Source organism: Tyto alba, unplaced genomic scaffold (genome assembly GCF_018691265.1).
Source record: "Tyto alba isolate M040663 unplaced genomic scaffold, T.alba_DEE_v4.0 Super-Scaffold_18, whole genome shotgun sequence".
In the NCBI taxonomy this organism is placed as follows: Eukaryota; Metazoa; Chordata; class Aves; order Strigiformes; family Tytonidae; genus Tyto; species Tyto alba.
Window position 1 is genome coordinate 22927737 of NW_024881280.1, and position 18759 is coordinate 22946495.

At 44.0% G+C, this 18759-nt stretch overlaps 2 protein-coding genes across 4 annotated transcripts; one reads left to right on the forward strand and one right to left on the reverse strand.

Moving 5' to 3' along the window:
- Window positions 1-460: 460 nt before the first annotated feature.
- Window positions 461-9059, reverse strand: FAM161B (FAM161 centrosomal protein B). 3 transcript variants are annotated; one of them, XM_033008648.2, is made up of 9 exons: window positions 8949-9058; window positions 8650-8861; window positions 6925-7484; window positions 4855-5192; window positions 4340-4467; window positions 3883-4050; window positions 3302-3401; window positions 1756-1886; window positions 461-1511 (listed from the first exon to the last, which is right to left on the reverse strand). In XM_033008648.2, the coding sequence occupies exons 2-9, from the start codon at window positions 8796-8798 to the stop codon at window positions 1421-1423; spliced, it is 1665 nt and encodes a 554-aa protein (XP_032864539.2). In that variant the 5' UTR covers window positions 8799-8861; window positions 8949-9058; the 3' UTR covers window positions 461-1420. The 3 variants fall into 3 exon arrangements, with proteins under 3 accessions (XP_032864539.2, XP_032864541.2, XP_042647074.1); XM_033008650.2 differs by lacking the exon at window positions 461-1511 and having other exon boundaries at window positions 1778-2455; window positions 8949-9059; XM_042791140.1 differs by lacking the exons at window positions 461-1511; window positions 1756-1886 and adding an exon at window positions 2413-2707 and having other exon boundaries at window positions 8949-9059.
- A 50-nt stretch (window positions 9060-9109) lies between these two features.
- Window positions 9110-18369, forward strand: COQ6 (coenzyme Q6, monooxygenase). The gene is made up of 12 exons (XM_033008629.2): window positions 9110-9377; window positions 10892-11026; window positions 11743-11801; window positions 12892-13015; window positions 13462-13592; window positions 13964-14071; window positions 14174-14236; window positions 14572-14679; window positions 15086-15288; window positions 16432-16547; window positions 16932-17098; window positions 18206-18369. Exons 1-12 carry the CDS (start codon window positions 9125-9127, stop codon window positions 18233-18235), a joined length of 1497 nt encoding a protein of 498 aa, XP_032864520.2. The 5' UTR covers window positions 9110-9124; the 3' UTR covers window positions 18236-18369.
- The last annotated feature ends 390 nt before the right edge of the window (window positions 18370-18759 follow it).

Below are 18759 nucleotides of genomic sequence, written 5' to 3' on the forward strand. Positions count from 1 at the left end.
GGGGATACAGGAGAAAGAAGAGCCTCTATATGCCCCACACAATTAAACCTATGCAGATACTGGTGCACTGGTAATGGCCTTCCTTGAACCCTCCCAGGTGCTAAAGCCTCCTCTCAGTGTGGAGATCAGGAGTCCATCGGGAGGACTGTGGCCACCCAGGGCATTTAGCTACGTACTGACCTCTGCGGAAGTGTAACACAGCAGCCTGAAACCCCAGGGCCAGAAAGTCCTGGATCTAGTACTTCTTTGTGTTTAAAAATGTCATTATCTCACTTTCCTATCTTTATAGAATGTGGTAGCTCTTATAGGTACTGTATATCTGATTTCTTGAAGAGGTTTTGTTGTTAGTCAGTGTAAGGAGAAGTGGATTGAGGTGACGAAGATGAAAAGAGACCCAGTTTGTATTTAAAAAAAGGAAAAGATGAATGATAAAGAAATTGGACAATGCAGAAACATGGTAGCCATTTAAAAATCTTTTAATCTCAAAGTGCTTTGATATCATAATTCTCAGAAAACATTCCAGGTGGCAAGGGTGTGTATTTTTGAGATTGTTATTACTGTCAGGTAAAGGAAGACCACTAATGTGTGAACTATACCATTCAAGATGTTCCAGGCATTTGAGTGCAACATGCTGACAGGTAATACCTGATCTTTCTTCCAGTAAAATCCATCTTTGATATCACAGTAATAGTAGAATTAGGACAACGGCAGTCCAAAGTGATCCATTGTTTAATTACAACAGTCTTCATAATTTTGGTTGTTTCTCAGTCCTAATTAATGACTTAAATTGGTAAGATGTTAAAAGAGTTTCAAATAATGAAATATGGGAGATTTTAAGACTGCTGCTTCTTTCTAATGGGAGGAAGGAGCAAAGCTGGTAATGAGTGAATGAAGAGTTAACCTCAGAGAAGGACTTCCCTCTGAGTCTTCTCCCAAGGTAGATCCAATTCTGTTATTTGTTTTTTTTTTAGAAATACCTTGTTGAAAAGCATTCTACCACATACATGTGTAAACCAAGGTTTAGCACACTGGAAGGCATTCTCCCCTTTCTGTGTGCTTCTGTGGCATGAACACAAGGAGCTGATACGAGAGGATGCACCTCTTCAATCTTTCATATCTACTTTTATCCAAAGATAGTGCTTCAATCCTTTTAACTTGTTTTGTTGCTCTTTAAAGGAAGGAAAACGGCTCATACAAGGAATGCCTGTGAAGACTAAGGGAGGCCGCAGGCTTTGCTGGGTTGAACAAGACATGCTCTAAACAACAGTTGGTCTTTTTTTCCTTTACTATGTTCTTCCATCTCACTTATCCCAGAGAAATTCTTAGGTGTCAACCTAAACCATAAAGTTCCTGAGGATTAACCTGGTGGATCTTGAATTAAAAAAATCAAGAGATGACTGAGGGATTCTTCTGCTAGATCTTAGGTTGCCATTTCCTTTCCACTCTGCTCCTCTTGAGGTTCTCCTTCCTGTACAGTACAGTCAGCCTTTTCACCCCGAGGCTTGGGCGCTCTGCAGAAATAGCGATTGTCTAACACCAGAAAGGGTTTGCATTGCTTACTTGCTGCTTTGCCCCATGCACAAGAAATAGAGCGCAGTCATAGGAGTTAAGACGGAGAAGCCATGATGCTTAATAAGAGGAGTGAAGCTGATTTAATTTTGCCTACGCTAGCTGATACGAACCGGAGTGCTTTCATGAACAAGGAAAATATTTTTAGTCAAAGGCAAAAGAGTTGTATTGCATTGGTTTTATTACCTGTGAACGTCAGATTCTTCTTCCAGCAAGTCAGTGGTATCTTTCCCTTTTATCCTTACAAATTCTTCACTTAGCCCAACCTGCTGGAGGGTGTATCTGTAGCGACGCTCTGCTCCCTGACGAGCATCGTGCTATGAAATCGAAACTTAAACAGTAAGCATGTAGAATGGGGGCTTCCCCATAACAGTCAAGTTGTTTTAAAATTCACGGCTGACACTCCTAATGAGAACAAGAGGAGAGCAAAGCCCCTGTCCAAACTTTTTCTCATTCATACAGTACAGTACAGTACCAAAACTGAATACTAGGACAACGGCTCACATCTCTCAAAGCCAGAGCTCACCTTTTCTTTTTTTTTCTTCCTTCTTATGTTCTCCTGCTTCTACAGCATTCCAGTCTTACCAGACTAGCAGACTTGTGTCCAAGTCCTGACTGGCACTCAAATTAAGAGTATGTACAAAACAGGGTTGTGAGAAATTCTGGAAGCATGTTTGCTCGTAGTTGGTAAGCACTAACAACAGTGGAGTTCAGTAAATGGAGAGCACCTGTGAAATAGCTTCATATCAGCTCATCTTCACGAAACTGAACACCAAGCATCCTGGATCCTATATCCTTGCTGCCTCCAAGTAAACCTTGCAAATTAATGTAATCCAAGATGACAGTTTTCCAGTGGGACTGGCCAGTTCCTAAAGATTAAGGTGTTCTATATGGAAGGATAGAAATCTTGTCTCAACATGACTGAATGCTATTGATACTGGTGAATTCTTACCAACCTGGTAAACAGAAATGTCACCAATATTTATCATACAAATGTGTTTTCTGCCTCCATTAACCACTCATCTGAACAGAAAGTCTGACCCAGGAGGGTACTTTCTGTTGAGAAATCTTAAATCAGCATACTGTCAGTGCACTGTCACTGTGTCTCTAACCAGATATCCCTGCAAGGAGACAAGAACTGAAAGAGAAAACCCAGAGAAAAAGATACTTTACGGAGAGTAAAGACTCTATCTACACCTCAAGGGCAATACAGATTTGCAGCTGGTACTGTGTGATGGATGAGATGTGTTGAACACAACCCCAGATAGCAGAGCTTGAGGGTGATAAAAGTGACGTAACTGTCAGTGTTTTTCTAGTAGCATTATAAGAACAAAGAAAAAGTGCTCAACTGGAGAGGGTTTTAAGAAAAAACTTTAGAATTTTTAGATTGTAGGCTATGGTATTCAGGTGCAGAATAGGTATTCATATAATTTCTGGTGTGATAAGACTTTGGTTCTGATCAGACCGTATATTTTGATTGCAATATACACTAGGCACTGGAAAGCTCTATAATCAAGAAATAAGTCTGAGTAGTTTTTCAAGCAGTGGGAAGGAATTTAAATTATACTTGGGTGGCCCTTCCATATGTTATTTTTAGCATAGTCAAGAGACCATGGAACCATTTGCACCTTCTCATCCGTGAATTAACTTGAGACTAGATTTCTTAATGCCTGTCTTAAATGAAAGGCAATGTACCCTGTCACCCAGAAACAGTGGAACTTTGACCAGTTACCTTGGTGACCTGTTCAAAGAGATATGGTCTGTTCTTGACTCGCAGCTGCATTTCTTCCAGCTCCTTTCTGTATTCCTTCATTCTCTCTCTCATATTTTGCCTGAAATGGAAAAGTTGCCTGTCTAATACAGGTTCTGTCTGACTACAGTTTATCAGGAATGAGGAATTATCAATAACTGTTTGGTTCTTCAAAGAGCTCTGGTAAATCTCTTGATTCCAAATGCTGGGCAAAAGAAATCCTATTGCTGGCAAGCTATGGTAGCAACACTTTACTACTAGACTATAAGCAGACAACCAGTGTTCACATTTTTAAAAAATCTTGTCTTGTGTGTTCTTTACGAAATTATACATTTCAGGTGGCTTGTTTGTACAAATTAGTTTCTACAAATGTTAATCTACAGGAAACTTCTGTATGGAAAGAGTAGTGCGAAGTTGTCAAGAAATCCAAATTAACGTGGAATGGGTTTGACGGCCAAAAAAGAGGCTAGGAATGTTCTTAGACCCCATTCCTCCTAAAGAATTATCTATGATCCCCAGTTAGCAGAGCAAACGGTTATTTCTGTGCAGAATAGCATACTGACCAGTTCTGTTTCGACTTCTCCTTGTGTGTTTCCTCCAGGCTTTTATGGGGATCCAGGGCTTTTGCTCGGCTGTTCACTGACTTTCGGATAGCTTGACATTTCTTTTTCTGTTTCTCCAGCCAATAACTTCCTTCTTTGTCCCCTTCCTTTTTGTTATCTTGGGAGTTCCTACATAGAAGAATTTACTAATGAGCTCACTTAAGACTGCCAGACTACATGCTAGCAGGGAATTTCAGTTTTATAGTCCTTTAAGGAGAAAAGCAAAACTTCAGACATATGAGTGTGCAGCTGCCAAATCAACTGGGAGGCTGGGCAAGAATTAACAAAGAAAGAAGACAGAGAAACATTTAGGAAAAGTATTGTTGATGTAGTTGTGATGAGGGAAAACACTGACTTTTATTCCTCCATTTTGGTCATTAGCTGGTGTATAGTCTTGTAGACAAATTTTTCTACTTACCTAATAGCAGATTCCCTTTTTCTAGTTGCATCTGTAATATGCACTGGAAGGGTGTTGGAAGAGAGAGAGGAAAGTCCGGTCAGAGAATGACTTTTTTGCACTGAAACCTTGGAAAGTTGCTGAGAATCCTGAAAGAAATAGAACTTCATTCAGTGTATTTGTTCACAGTACAGAATCTCCCTGGTTCTTTGTCTACTGAAGAGAACAGTTGGGGTATGTGGGCAATGCACTCATTCTCCTCTCCTCCATCAGTGGGGATTTACATGGGGAGGGGCTGATGCATGAGGAGAAGGAGGCGTGATTAGGGGTATAGAAGGGTGGTTGAGTCTTAGCTGTCATAACTCATCTCTTTGTGTAGAATTTTGTCCTCTGGTTTGTGCTAGAACTCTGCAGTGCTCCCAAGACAAGGGCAGAGGTCACAGGATATTAACCATCTGTAAATAAATGCTATACATTTAAGAAGTTGCCATCTTGATCAGAGAAAGCAGTACCACAGAAATATCCAGTCATCTCACCTTTAACCTTTCATTAGCCTGCCTCTGCCTGCCATGGAGATTGGAGGTTCTTAACTTGAATGGCTTATTACGAGTTGCCTCTTTGATTTCTTGTCTCCTTACTGCTTCCCTCTGAAATGCCCAGTAAAGTCCTTCAAAATCCGGTATTGTTGGATTAATCCTTGGCTTGAAGCTGAAAGTTTTATCCTGCAAGAAGCCAAGTCTTTCTTGCTTAGTTTTATTGGCAGCTCGGGACTGAGGCTCTCTCCGACAGTTGCTGGTATCTATAGGAGCTACGGAGCTCTCAAGCAGATCCTTTGCTCTCATTTGAATACGGATTTCTCTGTAGAGTTCAGCCTCTGATGAAACAAAAGCAAAGTAATGAGAAGAATATGAGTGATGTAAAAGGCTCTGAAATTGTCACTGCACAACTCTAAACTTTTCTTTATAATGGCAGCTACAAACACAGGAGAGACCAGACATCCTATGTTCTCTTTCCCCACTTTCCAGCCTCTCTCTCCTCTGTCTCCCAGGAAAAAAAAAATCAAAGATACCAGAAAAAACATGGTAGAGTCTCTTAGGCATTAGCCTCTAGATCTCTCTTTCGCTTATCAGAGTAAGTTACTGAACAGGCCTTCTCCTATTCCTATCCTTAGGGGTACCAGGTAACTTGTGCCCTTTGTCTTGCAGAAGTGTTGTGTTAATCAAGGTTTTACTTTTCATATGGGACTTCATGTCATTACGTTGACTGTGTGATCCAAATGGGCTGTTCACATATACTTGTAACGGATGGTGGCTTATCTATGTAATGTCCAGCAGCATTTGTCTATATTGGAAAAGATTTTAAGTAAGGAGCACTTGGTGGATGGATCACATCTTGTGACTTCTGTGACAAACTTTCCATAGAAAGAATGTGTTTCAGGGTATAGCATCAAACTGAGTCCTTTCCTGTGCAGCACTAAATATTTGTGAAAATGCAGACAAACAGTTGGCTGTGGGTTGGTTTTCTGCTTTTAGAAAAAAAAATCAATACTGCTGTTTGCAAAATAAGACCTTTTTTAGAGTCTATTTATAAGTTTGCATTGACTGAGGTATGAAATGTTTATTTTTCCTCCCTTCTCATATGCCAGGTAGAAACAGAACAGTGGTTTGTCCATCGCTCTCTTTTACCTTTCTAATCTATGTAGTTTAGTACACCACAACAGAATGTTTTCTGATGAAAACTGAACTGCTGTATACATAAGAAGAAATCAGTGGGAAACAGCTAAAAAAAAAAGAGGTTAGAAAAGCAATGAGAATTAGCAAGGACTGGCTTAGTTCCTATATTCAAGCATGAAGTCTACATTGCTTACTTCAAACTTAGAATTGTGGCGGCTTAAGCCATCTAAAAGCAAGCAAGCATCAGGAAAATTTCCTTGGCTGCCCCTCTGACTAGAAGGGTCCTGGCACCTACCTCCCCTGTTTTAGCACTTAAGAAGGTGGAGAGCAAGCGGGAAGATAACTGGAAATATGAGAGAATGGCAGGAGGGACTGGACTACTGCACTATCACTTAGAACTGAACCAATTGCCTGATTTGGGCTCAGGAAATATTTTTCTCCTAGGGGCTTTGTGCACCATAGATCACTTGGGTGGGAGTAAAATTGTCAGTTCTAAGATACTGCATGGAGCTTGGACACTTCTGGCACTACATCTGTCTTCACATTTGTGCCACAAATCATCTGAGTCCCTTTAGCATAAGCAAAGGTACGGGATCCAGTGCAGGGAAGGATTCCCAAATTGTCACGATCTGCAGCAAAAGGGGCATGGAAATCTGTCTGAAAAGCTCAGTGTACCCATGTGTGCTGGGGAGCAGTACAGAACTGCTGCTGCTGACACTGATACAAGAATACTAAATTTAGGACACTATACTATAAGGGTAATGAAATGTAATGACCAGTGATATGCAGGAGGCTAGACAACCCCAGGGGATATAATGGTATTGGCTTTCCACTCCAAGTAATGCCCTATAGGCCATGATCCTGCCTCCCAGCATGGAGACTGTGAGGGACAGGCAGGGAGTTGTTTTTACAGGAAGAGCCCTGGTATTTTACCTTTGAGTTTATCTCCAAGTGGGTCATAAGTAGATTTAGGAACTTTTTTACTGGCTTGCTTCTGTTTGGAGTTCTCATTTGGGGTTGCTGCTGCCAGGAACTTTTGTCTGATAGCTTCTTTCTTTTTCTCCTCCTTCTCCAGGAAACTGAAGGGCCGCTGGGTTGAAAGTAGCAGCTCCTTTCTTTTCTGTGTTGCTATTTGCCTGCGAGTCTCATTCTGCTCCATTATTTCCTGATAAAGGGGCAGAAACACATGGGCAGGTACAGGCTGTGCCCGGAATTGTTTCTGACATTCAGCTTCATCCTGGCTTTGCCTTTTGTCTCTCTGTTTGTCTAGTTCAAGAAACATGTATGACTTCATCAACTGGGACTTTTTGCGAGCTTCCCGCAGCGTCATTTTGAAAGGCTGAGGGATGGTGATGGAAGGAATCCAGGGAGAGGAAGCACTTTTTGGCCTCAAGCAGGATTTAGGAAACAAGTAAGGCTTTTGCTGATCCCAGGCACTGTCCGAGGTGAGGTTGATCAAAGAACTGGACTGCCTTTTGTTACCAGATGTATGACTAAGACAAAGACATTATGAAGGGGAAATAAGTGAAATTATCAAACAACAGAGTTAAAAAAAGGGAGACGCTGTTGATTCAGAGGAAGACATGGTAGGCTAAGTTGGTCCTTAAAAGGCAGGCCTAGAGCTTATTGTTCTCAAGCTCGGTGTTTTGCTTTGCTACTAAAGTTCGTGAGCAGAGTTTTGCTTGTTTTCCATTTTCCATGTATGAAATGGTGGTTATGCCTCCCTGGCTTTGAAATGCAATTTATTATGCTGCTAGCACTCTATTGCCAGAAAGCCCACAAGTAAGCCAGAAAGTTCCAACCTTATGGATATCTGGCTGATAGCTACTCACCATAAGAGACAAACTCAGGAGGGGCAACAAACGAGGCGTACAGATGCACAAATCCTAACAAGCAGTACCAAACACCAGCATTCCTAAGACCCTGAATGAAGGGCCATTGCAAGGAACTGCTTTAGTGCAACTCTTAACAGCTGGAAGCTTTGTAGCTGATAAGAAGACCATAAAAATGATAGTAAGAAAAAACCCCAAGACTATCATGGGGCTCATTGCAATAGCAAACTTCTCATAGATGTTTGAGGGCGATTGTGAAACTGAGTAAAACTTACATTTAGGGAAAGAATAAATGCAGGTAAAAGGAGGGATCAGGATGGACCAAGAACAGGAAAATGGAAAAAAGGGGGGAAACTGAAGGTGGCAATGACATGTAAAGAGGCTTCCTATTCATTACACTCGCCTGGTGATTGGTGCAGTCCGTTCTTCATAAACTATTTCCTTTGTAAGAGTGTGTGTGTGTGATCTGCTAGTGAACTTCAAGCTGGACAAGGCACAGAGAGAGACAGGAGGTCTGAGAGCTAGGTGTTGGCGAGGCCTCAGCTCTGCAGACTGGATGCTGGATAGAAACCTGTGTGAGCGTCCAGCAGATTTTAAGCATGATTGGGTGATGGGCAGGAACGGGATGTGTGCTGTTCATGTTTTATGTGAATGCAGTTTATGTGGGCCCCTGTTGGCCCCATCCTCCCACCCGTGAGCACATCTGTAGGCACCGTTTTGGTACTATATCCGTGCATCTCGGGGCTTCACGCTCCACCTCGGCAGTGGTCAGGAGCAGCAGGAATCCCACACGCCATTCTACCATCCTTACCAGGTACCGTCCTACCTGAGAGCCTCCCACAGCTTGTCACACAGGACTGCCGCCTCCCGCCTGAAACCCTCGAGCTCCTCATCCTCCTCGGATACCCCGAGGTCGCCCCTTAACGCCGCCTGGTACGGTGAGCCCGGTTCTAACGGAGACCGCCGGCCTCCCATCCCGAGCGGCTGGCGGGAGACGCGGGAGTTGATCCGTTAGAGCCTGAGGGGATGCCGTGTCACCTGGAAGAAAAAGAAAAAAAGACCGAGAACTGCTCGTTTCGGGGCCGCGGCCCCAACCTCCAGGCCCGGCCCCGGCGCGGCCCTCACCTGCCGGCCGCCGCCTCAGCCCGCCGGTCCCCGCTCCCGCCAATCAGCGAAGCCGGCAGCGCTCTAGGCCCGCCTTCTTGTCCCAAACAGCCAATCAGATTCCAAGACGGGACCACACCCGCCGCTCGCTCATTGGTGCTCGGGAAGCGGTGCGACCCCAGGCAGGTTGCGTTGTCATGGTTCCCCAGAGCGACTTCCGCTCTGACGTCACTTCCGCAGCGATGGCGGCCGGGGGCGGCCGGGGGCTGCTGGCTCGGCTGGGCGGGCGGCTGCAGGCCGGCCCGCGGGCTCCGCTCCGGGCTCCGCTCCGGGCTCCGCTCCGGTCTGCTGCTGCTGCTGCCGCTGCTGCCGCCTCCGCTGCCGCGCCGCTCTACGATGTGGTGGTGTCGGGCGGGGGAATGGTTGGGAGCGCCATGGCCGCCGCGCTGGGTAAGGCCGTCACCTCCCGCCTCTCCCCTCCCTGCGGTCCCCGCACCGTGTGCTCCGCCAGCTCAGAGAGTCGCGGGCCTTGGGTCCCGCCCGTTTCCACGAAAAACTTCAAGCTGGGAGCTTTCCCAAAACCTTCGTGGTTCGATGTGTGTGGTGACGGGTGCTTTTATAAGCGGACTTCAGACAAAGGAGATAACTGTGTGTTACCGTTTAGCTTCTTATTTATCAAGATCCTCTTGTGGAATTTCCCTATTCCTTCATCCTCTTGTGGCGGCACCCTGAAGTTGGCTTAAAGTTGTTTGGTTGGCTGATCGTTATGAAGAGCCTTGTCCTATTTATGCATAAATATATGTTAATGTAGCCGTTACTTTGAATTCTGTAGACTACTTGTAGTGTCTCTGTCAAACACAGTCACCCTTCAGTCGCTGGTGGGTAATTTCAGCCGTAGCTGAAAATACTTTTCTGATCTGAAGCTCCATTCTCTAACCCTGTATTTTACACACTGGAATACCAAGATGGATTTGTGCATGGTTTGTATCACTAGAGATCCTGAGAGTACTGGCTGCTTCTTTATTTGCAACGTTGATTCAGAAGGGTGTCACAGTGACAGAAGCCTAAAGAAGAGCAAAAGAGCAAACATCCTAAGCAATAAGTCCTTGGCAAGTATAAGGGTTTACTTTGCAAACTTATAATTGTTCTGTTTGGATTGTTACACAAGACCACAGTGGAATTGAGACAGCATAAGGATCCCCCCCAGCAGTGATATCTAAGGCTAACGTGCAGGTTTAGGACCTTCCAAGAGATGAGGTTATGTTATGCCTAATGTAGAAAATGTGTTCAGGATGCAGCTGCTATTAGGACTGCCGAAGGAGTAAACGCTGGATGTTGTAAGGACACCATTTCTGGTCTCAGTACCTTCCGCAAATGTAGCGGTCAGGTGAAACAAGGAAGGCTAATTCAGCTGTAGTCTGATTTACTCTTGAGTCATCTCTTCATTTTTCAGTTCTCTTTACCTCAGAGTCTAAACTGCCTGTGCGCTTCCACTGTCAGAATATAAGGATAAAGAAAACATTTAACGTAGTGGCTAAATACCATAGCAGTTTTATTTTGATCTCTCATTTGAACAGGTGAATTTATGTTTAAGCTCCAAAAAATGTGTTCTGTGTGTGGAGTAAACACTGCATATTTCACTCATTAATACTTCAGTAATTAACTTTCAGAACAAAATAGGCACAAATTTGTACAAAAATGTAAACTTTGTACAAAAAGAAAACATATACTCTTTGCTTAAACTGCAAAAGGGTTGTCCATCTCAGTAACAGGATTGTAGTCATAAAGCTTTAAAATACAAAAGTTTACGTGCCTGGTCAGAACCTCGATCGTAAATGCATTTCTTTATTAAGTTTTGCATTAACTCTGTCTTATTACAGAAATGCATGGGTGTTACTGATACAGAAATAAGAAATGAGATTCTGTCAGGAGCATTGTACAGAGCATATATTTGCTTATTGTAGGGCATGATATTCACTTCCATGATAAGAAGATTGCTTTGCTGGAAGCTGGTCCTAGGAAAGAATATGATCACATGCCAGACAGTTACAGTAACAGGGTCAGTTCCATCTCCCCAGGATCAGCAACCCTCCTAAGCAGTAAGTATGATTTCTATTGTTTGCACTTTTAACTGTATATTTGAGCTGGTTTTACGTTGTTTAAACAAAGCCTCTTTGAGCATGTGCTGCCTTCATTCTAAACTCAACAGAATAATTTGCCTTTTTTCTCTTAGTATTGTGTATGCTGAAATGTGGTGATTAAATCAGGCTTCTCTTGACAGCAGGGATCTGTGTTCTGGTATCTTGGCCTGATTTGTTATATAAATATTTGTGACATTAGGCTAGTGAAATGTTGTAAGGTGCTCTCTGCAGCATCTGGAATGTTCTGTTCACAAAAGAAGCACTTAGTGCTCTGTAGTCTGGTAACGCTTCTGATTAATTTTCATTTTAAAGAGAGATTTGAGCCTCGATTCCTTATGGAGAAAGAAATGTTGTAAACTGTGATGGCCATGGGTTTCCATGTCTGTTGTATTACTCAGTGATAGGACAGGGACAGGTGACTGTTAAGTAACAGCTTCATGGGAAGCTCTTGTTTCTTTTCCACTGGGTTGTGTTAACAGTTAGATAATGGAATGCTGGAGCTGTGAAAGTACCAAGGCAGACCTGGCCCTGCCTGGGGATGGTGCAAGCAGAGTCTGGGCATTGATAGTCGGGGAAGGAGGAGGAGAGCGTGGAGTGAGCTTCAGTTTTGGTTGGGTCTCAATGTCACATGTCAACCGCTATCTCCGTGCATTTGTGTCCTTTTTCTCTTTCAGGTTTTGGTGCCTGGGATCGTGTCTGCAGCCTGAGACTCAAACCGTTCCACCGAATGCAGGTGCCTTACTTAGGGCTGCAAATATACTATGTGTCCGTCTACTTTGGATTCTCAGAAGTTCTTACATTAACGCTCCAAAGTTTTCTTTGGCAAAGGGCAGGTCATGCTTACGATGATGCCCGTTACTTTTTTTGGGGTAGCAATCTACTGGGAAATACCCATCCTCAGGGTCTTGATGTTACAGGATGAAAGGTCGATTGCTAAGGGAAGCTGTAGATATCGAGGCATGGGTGCTAGTCAGGAAATAAAGGTAAAGGTTTGTATTGGGTTTGGCTGGGATAGATAATTTTCTTCATAGTAGCTTGTATGGGGCTGTATTTTGGATTTGTGATGAAAGCTGCTGATAACACAGGCATGCACTGGCTGTTGCTGAGCAGGGCCTGCACAGGCCAAGGCCTTTTCTGCTTCTCGCCCCACTCCCACCAAGAAGCTGGGAGGGGACACAGCCAGGACAGCTGATCCCAGCTGACCAAAGGGATATCCCATGTCATATGGCATCATGCTCAGCGTATAAACCTGGGGGAAGCAGAAGGAAGGGGAGGGGGGGGCGTTCGGAGTGACGCCGTTTGTCTTCCCAAGTGACTGTTAGATGTGATGGGGATGGCTGAGCACCCGCCTGCCCGTGGGGAGTGGTGAATGAATCCCTTGTTTTGCTTTGCTTGCACGTGCGGCTTTTGCTTTACCTATTAACCTGTCTTTATATCAACCCACAAGTTTTTGCACTTTTACCCTTTCCATTCTCTCCCCATCCCACTGCGGGGGAGTGAGTGGCTGTGTGGTGCTGAGCTGCCTGCTGGGGTTAAACCGCAAGGTCGTAGGGTAGCTTTATATGTCAATCATGTAACAGGAAAGCAGGGCTAAAAAACTTTCTTCACAGTTAGTTTTGAGATGAAGCTAGATCACTGTATGAAAGGAATTACGTGATGTGCTTTAGTAGCTGAGAATGGACAGTAATCCTGGACGTTTCCCCTAGTTCTGTGTTTCCAGGTTGCCGTGTCCTTTTCCTGTTAAGATGGATACATTCATAGTCCCTGTAAGGAACAGCACTTCTTTGTTATGTAGCTTCATGTAATGTATTTTTATTTTGTAGGTGTGGGATGCTTGTTCAGAAGCCATGATCGTTTTTGAGAAAGATGACTTAGATGACATGGGTTACATAGTGGAGAATGATGTCATTATGTCTGCTCTCACAAAACAGTTAGATGCAGTAGCAGGTAGTGGACAACTTCTTTAATATTTTATTTCCTGCAGAGAGCTTTTAGTTGCTTGCCTTCTGTTGTGTGCGTTAAGTTACGAGAGGGAGAAAGGTAATTCATCTAGCAAGTAACTCTGAGACACAGGCAGCTTCTTAAACTGGGGGGGGGGAGGGAGAAGTCTGTCTTCCAAAGGCTACACAGCAAGAAAGCAGTGGCATGTGTAGTTCTCTAGAACGTAGTCTCTCCAAAAATAGACTTAATGAAAAGTTTTGTAGCTTTCTGTCCAGAGCAGGCCTTGCAGTAGCAAAGGGTTAGCCAGATCTGTTCTTTCAGGGTGCTGTGAGAATTGTAGGGTCAGCTCTTACGGTGCCATTAAGACATGTGTGGCCTTTGCTGCTGTAGTGATGTTTCCTTTTTTCATGTCTGTATCATGCTGTGACCACGGTACTTTGTGTTCCCATCAGACCGGGTGGAGGTTTTCTACGGGAGCAGAGCAGTCGGGTATACCTGGCCCCTTCCCTCTCACAGCTGTGACACAAGCCCTTGGGTCCAAATTGAGTTAGCTGATGGACGCAGACTTCAGACCAAACTGCTGGTAACTAACTTTTTATTTCTGTTGATCAGGCGTCATCTCTCACCCAAGTCCTTTCCACTGGATTTGGTTCTGATTCCGTGTGTGCCGCTCCACCCACGTGGAGGGCTTGAGTGAGGTGAGTGCCCAACTGTCAGAGGTGCTGTGGGAAACGGTGCGTAGCCTTTTCTGTACCCGACGCAAGAAGACGGTGCTGAATTGGACAAGTGCAGAAGGGGCCACCTCTTCTGAGATTTTGGGAATCTGTTGTTTGGGGTGGGGTTTAAGCTGAATAAACAAAAACTCTGTACGTGCAGGCTGAGGTTTGTAGACTGGAGTGTTGGCTTTTTTTAGGAGCTGCAGACGAGGTTGCTTTGTATCTCTTTGTTTTGCAGATTGGTGCGGATGGTCATAACTCTGTAGTCCGGAAGGAAGCTGAAATTAAGAACATTGAGCATCGATACGACCAGTCAGCTGTGGTGGCAACTCTTCATTTGTCTGAGGTGAAATTCTGATAATTGACTCTTCCGTAAGCGGCAGAACAGCTTAAGCAGGTGATGCAGGTCACTAGTTTGTAACTGTCCACTTGCTTCTTTCCACCGTAGGCCACTGACAATAACGTGGCATGGCAGAGGTTCCTTCCCACAGGGCCAATTGCGCTTCTTCCGGTAAGGTGACTCGTGGTCTCTGTATTTTATTTATTTATTTATTTTTAGTCTGTTCTTTTCTTATAACTTTATTTCTGGCTGTGCCTTTCTGCGTTGGTTCTGTCTCTTAAGAATTTGTCCATCTGCCTTTTACTTTTTCAGTCACTGCGTTTGTTTTCCCATCCTGTCCTCTCACTTTACCCTTGGCATTTCCCACTTGTAGCAAGTTGGGTTGGAATAGTAAAGTGCAGAGGGGCTGGTGTGAGGCAGGGCAGTGGGAAAATCTTTGCACTGATGGTTTATTTTTGCTGCTTTTTCTTTTGATGATGCTTACCCCTGACATTCTCTTAAACTAGCTGTCTGACACTCTCAGCTCTCTGGTCTGGTCTACATCTCATGAACATGCTTCGGAACTTCTCACTATGGATGAGGAAAGTTTTGTGGATAGCATCAACTCTGCCTTTGTGAGTATCAGCTTTGTGTCGGTTGTGAGGCTGACTTTGTTGTAATTATGAGAAATACAGTGGAATCCTACAGCTTCAGGGATAGTAATGGGAGAAGTGAATTCTCTGGTGAGGATGATATTAAAAAAGGCACTTAGCAAAGAAAGGATGACCCCTTAGGACTGAATTAGATTAGTTCTGAAAGTCACAGAAGTTGAACTGAATTTTCAAAAGGTGGGAAGGGTAGGCTCATCCTTTCTGGAAACTCGTGTCCTAAAATGATGGAGATAGTTTCATTTTCTTGTGTTGTGTAGTTTTATCCACATGGTTAAAACTCGCTATTTTGAGCTCATTCAGATGTTTGTCAACGGGATTCTTTTATATGTCTAGTTTAGGTCGACATCTAAAGATTTGTTTGTTTTTTCAGTGGAGCAATGTAAACCACTCTGACTTCATTGATACCGCTGGGGCCATGTTTCGATCTGCTCTTTCACTCCTGAAACCCTCGGGGACTGCAGTCCGCCAGCTGCCCCCGAGCGTTGCTGAGGTGGATCCAGGGAGCCGAGCCATGTTCCCTCTTGGAATGGGGCACGCGACAGAGTACGTCCAGCACCGCGTGGCTCTTATTGGGTAAGGTCCCCAACGGGAGCCCTCGTCTGAGTGGGTGGCCTGTGGTTAGAAATGATGTGAGCATAGCGACTCCCAGTCAGCAAATTAGACGGTTAGAAATGATTTATAGTTTCAGTTTGACTTTCTCCAGGCCCAGTTTGTATCGTGTGCTCTTGTGCCAACGCTGTCCTTTTGTATGAGTAGCTCTCTGTCCATTGTGTGTGCTTTCTGTGTAAATTGTGAGATAATTTTTTCCCTTTTCTGGTTTGTGTAGTCCGGAACGACGATCCAGTATCTCATGCTGGACCAGTACTTCCCCAAACATTGTAGCAGCCATCCTGTGTACCAGTTTGAGTTTTAAACTCACCCTTCTCGAACACAAATGACAAAACTTAGAAATTATTTCAGGTGGAATGTTACAGGCTTTTGTACAGTGTGGCCTATAGAAATAGGAAGACATCTCATCTTTTACATTCTGAGGTTGGATGCACTTTTTTCTCTGCCTCAGCTGCAGTACACTGGTAGCTGATAGTAATTCTTGGATGCTGTATTACACTTCACATACTTTTTCATCTTTCCAGCTTCTGAGCCATTTTGTGCTGGGGAGCATTCTGTGCTTTATAGCTTGTTAAAGTGCACGATCTTACATTTCGTGCCCAAACTCCATTTCATTTCTCTGAATTTAAAACTCCCTTTTAAGTATGTCTGGCTTTGTCCTTTATGGACAAGTTTGCTCATAATAACCTGATTTTGTTTCTGTTCAATGATATCCCACTTCTCCTTTGTATTCACAATGTCTGCCTACTTTCTGTTTGTGAAATGTGTCAGTGATATAGCTCCTGTTGTGCTGAGGTCACTTACAAAAGCATTAAGGCCTGTTCCACGTGTGATCTGAGAGAGGACTCTGGCTAGTCACCTCTTTATAATTTTCCTTTCAGAACTGCTTTTTGTAATCTCCCCTTTGTCTTGCTTCTTACAACTGGAGAGGCAGTCAGGTAGTTCAGCATAGCATGCAAGGAGGTACTGGAGAAAGTGTATGTGCTGCTGTAAGGTGGTGTTCATTGCAAAGAGGTGAGGAGTGCTACACGGATCCCTTCGGGGGTTTGTCAGCCATTATGGCTTTCTTCAAGAAGGGAGATAAGTTTCTGCCTTCTCTTGCTCCAGGGATGCAGCGCACAGAGTCCATCCACTTGCAGGACAAGGTGTGAACCTGGGCTTTGGTGATATTGCATGTCTGGCTCATCACCTCAGTGCAGCAGCCTTCAATGGGAGCGATCTGGGTAAGGACCCAAGACAGTGAAGTGGCAATAAGACGATTAGCCTTACAGGCCTCTGCTGCAGGTGAAGCGTCCTGCTTTCTTGTGTTTGAAAGGCACAAGCATCTTTGAAGCAAACCTCTTCTGCTGTCCATTGGCTGTGGGAGCAGTTAGATTCTTGGATGCAGTTCCCATTCTGCAAACCTCAAAGCTGCTTTTAAAAAAAAAGCAGCTTTGCAGGGTGGTAGCTAAGGAGGTGGTGAGAGGAAGAGCACTAGCTGATGGAAGGAGGCCTTTATCAAGATGGACCATTTCTGTGTTTTCAGTTGTCTGTGGAGACGGCTATACAGATAAAACGCACGGGTTTTTGTGGCACTTTTAATAGGAGCATTCCATTATCTCTTCCAGGCTCCTTAAAACATCTCTTAAAGTTTGAGACAGAACGTCAGAGGCACAATGTCTCCTTGATAGCTGCTACCGATCTGCTCAAGAGGCTTTACTCCACCAGGCTGGCTCCCTTGGTGTTGCTGAGGACCTGGGGATTGCAAGCAACAAATGCCCTGCCTCCTGTCAAAGTAAGAATCTCACTTCAGTGAGGGCTGTAGGAAGAGTCCAGAATATTTTTTTTTACTTGTAAATTAAACATTTTTGGTTGGAAAATGCTACTTGTTCAAACTGAGGTTTTGTCTTGAATGAGCCTGAGGAGTTGCTAAATGAATGATGGCTCAGTGGTAATGGGTTTCTCCTGCAGCACAAGGTATGATAACAGATCTGAGTGTCTGTACTCCGTATCAGTAGTTAGAAGACATTAGAAGTTTTTGGCTTTATTTTGCTGTGGAATGAAAATATGGAACCTTGAACTGCATCCCAGGAATGCACTATGAAAAACCAGCCTTACAAAGACACATTTTTACTAAGCCATCATGTAACTTGACAGATGTGTGGCACAGCTCAGGCGAGTTACTGGTTTCTGTGCTGGTTTGCTTTGTAAAATTGTTCTCTCCTGACAGAAGTGCAAGTCTGTAATGGAAGTTACCTGAGGAAGGCAGTTGTGAGGAGGTTCAGTCTTAAACACACACTCTCTATTTGCAGCCTGTCTGCCTAAATTCTGCACCATCTTGACCTAGTTGCTGGATTTTAATGAGGTTCCTTAAGCCACCTGCTCTCAAAGCTCCTAAGCACCTTCAGATTAAATTCCTCATTTCTGGATTTGAATGTTTAGTTCCACAACTCAATTCACCTTCTTCCTATTAACCACAGGTGGCCTGTTGCCTTTGTGTTACAGTCACAGTTACTACCCAAGTTGAAGAGCAGTAAATGCTGAAGGTGTAGCAGCTGCCACTGGCCAGGTCTTTATTAGTTGCACTAAAATGAGGACTATGCTGCTGCTTCAGTGCTCAGAATTTTTCTGTTTAAAGCAGAAAACCAAATGAACACCTCTTTCTGAGCACAGAACCGCTGGTAACAACACCTCTGTTTTGTGGTGCTTGTGAAGAGAAGGAATACTGCCACTTCTTCAGTACTCTGGTGTACAGGGATAGGTGCCCTGCACTTGGCTAGAAAGGCTGACAAAGAACAGTTGTCCATATGTATATAAAAGGGAAGGACACTATAGCTGTGTTCTAGAATGTGTGCTTATTACCAGTTCATGAATCACTTACCTTTTTCTTCTCCTCTTTTAGGAGCAAATCATGGCTTTTGCCAGCAAGTGATCTGTTGTCAGTTTGGAACAGCAGCTTGCTACTGAATGCGTTGCCCTTATAAAGACTATGACTGACTTGAATCTTTGAATTGTGTTATTTTAATTTAACAATAAAAGTGAGGGGTTGAGCTCTGTTTTATGGCATCTTCTGGTTTATCCAAAAGTTCTGTTTCACCTGCCGTCCTCAAGAGGATTCAGGGTCTCTTCCCATAGTTCCATGATGTCTTCAGCCACAGAACTATCTGTACAATGTGCTTGTAACTTGGGCCTTTTGAATCGAATGCTGAGGTGGAAAGGGCTGGCTGTCTTTTGGCAAATGCAGTGCTGAATTTTGCCAGCTACAACTTTTGCTGCTTCATTACTTTTGGTTTTTTCTGATGTGATTTCTAGAGCTGTAAGGTCACTCCTGGGTTCTTAACACTTTCTGGACTCAGAAAGGAGAGGTGGTTTACAGGAGAGGGAGACAACTCATGGTGGCAGACATGTTTTGAAGCTCTAAGCTGTCTCTCTTTCTTTCACCCTTTTTCCTGACCT